The sequence below is a fragment of the Lucilia cuprina genome, unplaced genomic scaffold (genome assembly GCF_022045245.1).
Source record: "Lucilia cuprina isolate Lc7/37 unplaced genomic scaffold, ASM2204524v1 Scaffold_1416, whole genome shotgun sequence".
NCBI classification, from domain to species: domain Eukaryota; kingdom Metazoa; phylum Arthropoda; class Insecta; order Diptera; family Calliphoridae; genus Lucilia; species Lucilia cuprina.
This window is the reverse complement of record NW_025806364.1, coordinates 1-1,371: the sequence shown is the minus strand read 5'-3', so window position 1 is coordinate 1,371 and position 1,371 is coordinate 1. Positions and strand designations below refer to the sequence as shown.

At 33.1% G+C, this 1,371-nt stretch overlaps 1 protein-coding gene across 1 annotated transcript; it reads left to right on the top strand.

Moving 5' to 3' along the window:
- Positions 1 to 561: 561 nt before the first annotated feature.
- LOC111676732 (protein sax-3) lies at positions 562 to 1,219 on the top strand (the record flags this gene model as incomplete). Its single annotated transcript, XM_046955909.1, has 2 exons — positions 562 to 846; positions 1,079 to 1,219. Coding segments are annotated over 2 exons (426 nt in total), but the record flags the coding sequence as incomplete, so codon positions are not given.
- Between the last annotated feature and the right edge of the window lie 152 nt (positions 1,220 to 1,371).

Genomic DNA, 1,371 nt, shown 5'->3' with positions numbered 1-1,371 from the left:
TACTGTATTTGTATCTCAGGATTTTGTAGGTATTTGACAGTTATATCACATACATTCTTTTTGAACTCGGAATTACTTTTTCAGAAAAATTGTGGGGTATTCCAGGTCTTATTTGTTGTTGTTGTAACTATTCTACTGTTGTCGATAGTTCTTTTCTGGGGAAAAAAACTTCAGTTAATACAGCTGGGTTGACAATCTTTGGCCGAGTATGACTCAGGTCATTCCGAAGCGAAGATCCAATTGTCATTGGAACGGGTCTTGTTTGTTATTATCTATTGTGTTGGAATTATAAGCAAGTAACTTCCATTACATCAATAGGATCAATGTTATTTCATTATGTTAGAAACATCAACATTAAACCAAATAAACTATTAATTGTGTTTGTTATCCTTAAAAGCTCACACTGCCACATATTTCATTCGCATATAAATATACTTAAGTGGGCAGAATATTTGTTTAGTTGTAGGTGGCTTTAAAAATAAATTGATTTCATTTTTTTATACATATTTTTCAACGAACTTTAACCTTTAACTTTTCATTTTCTTCTTATATTTCTTTTAGTTCTTCGTGATGAATTTCGTATTGAACCGCAAAATACACGCATAGCACAGGGTGATACGGCTCTCTTGGAATGTGCCGCACCACGTGGTGTACCCGAACCAGTGGTATTTTGGAAAAAAAGTGGTCAAATCTTAGATATGGAATCGACGAAGAGAATACGCATAGTAGATGGTGGCAATTTAGCCATACAAGATGCCCGTCAAAGTGATGAGGGTCAATATCAGTGTATTGCCAAAAATCCAGTAGGCATACGAGAGTCTACAATGGCCACCTTAAAAGTTCACAGTAAGTTAGAAAAATTTTTTAAACTAAATATTTTTATTTATAGAAATTATGCTGATATTATAATAGAGAAAAGAGAAATCAAATGTCATATTTAATTTAGTGGAAAATCTAAAAAGAAACCTATACCAACAATATTAAGATTTTCTTAATAAATTTACCTTTCATTTTGTTTTCTCCCCCTATGTTCAATGCTTTCTACTATAAAAGATTTTTTTGTTTCCATCCTTCACAGTTAAACCATTTATTATACGTGGCCCACATGATCAAACCGTTTTGGAGGGTTCATCAGTGACTTTCCCTTGTCGTGTTGGCGGTGATCCAATGCCTGATGTTTTATGGTTGCGCACTGCTTCTGGCGGCAATATGCCATTAGGTAAGTTTTCTTTATCTTTTTTCAAGCTATCACGGTGCGTTATTTAGGTTAAGTGCTTGTGATGTATTATAATCGATTTGTTATAACGAAAAAATTTACCCAACATCAACTTTTCAAATAACATCATCATTAGTGTTGTTGTTTTTGTTATT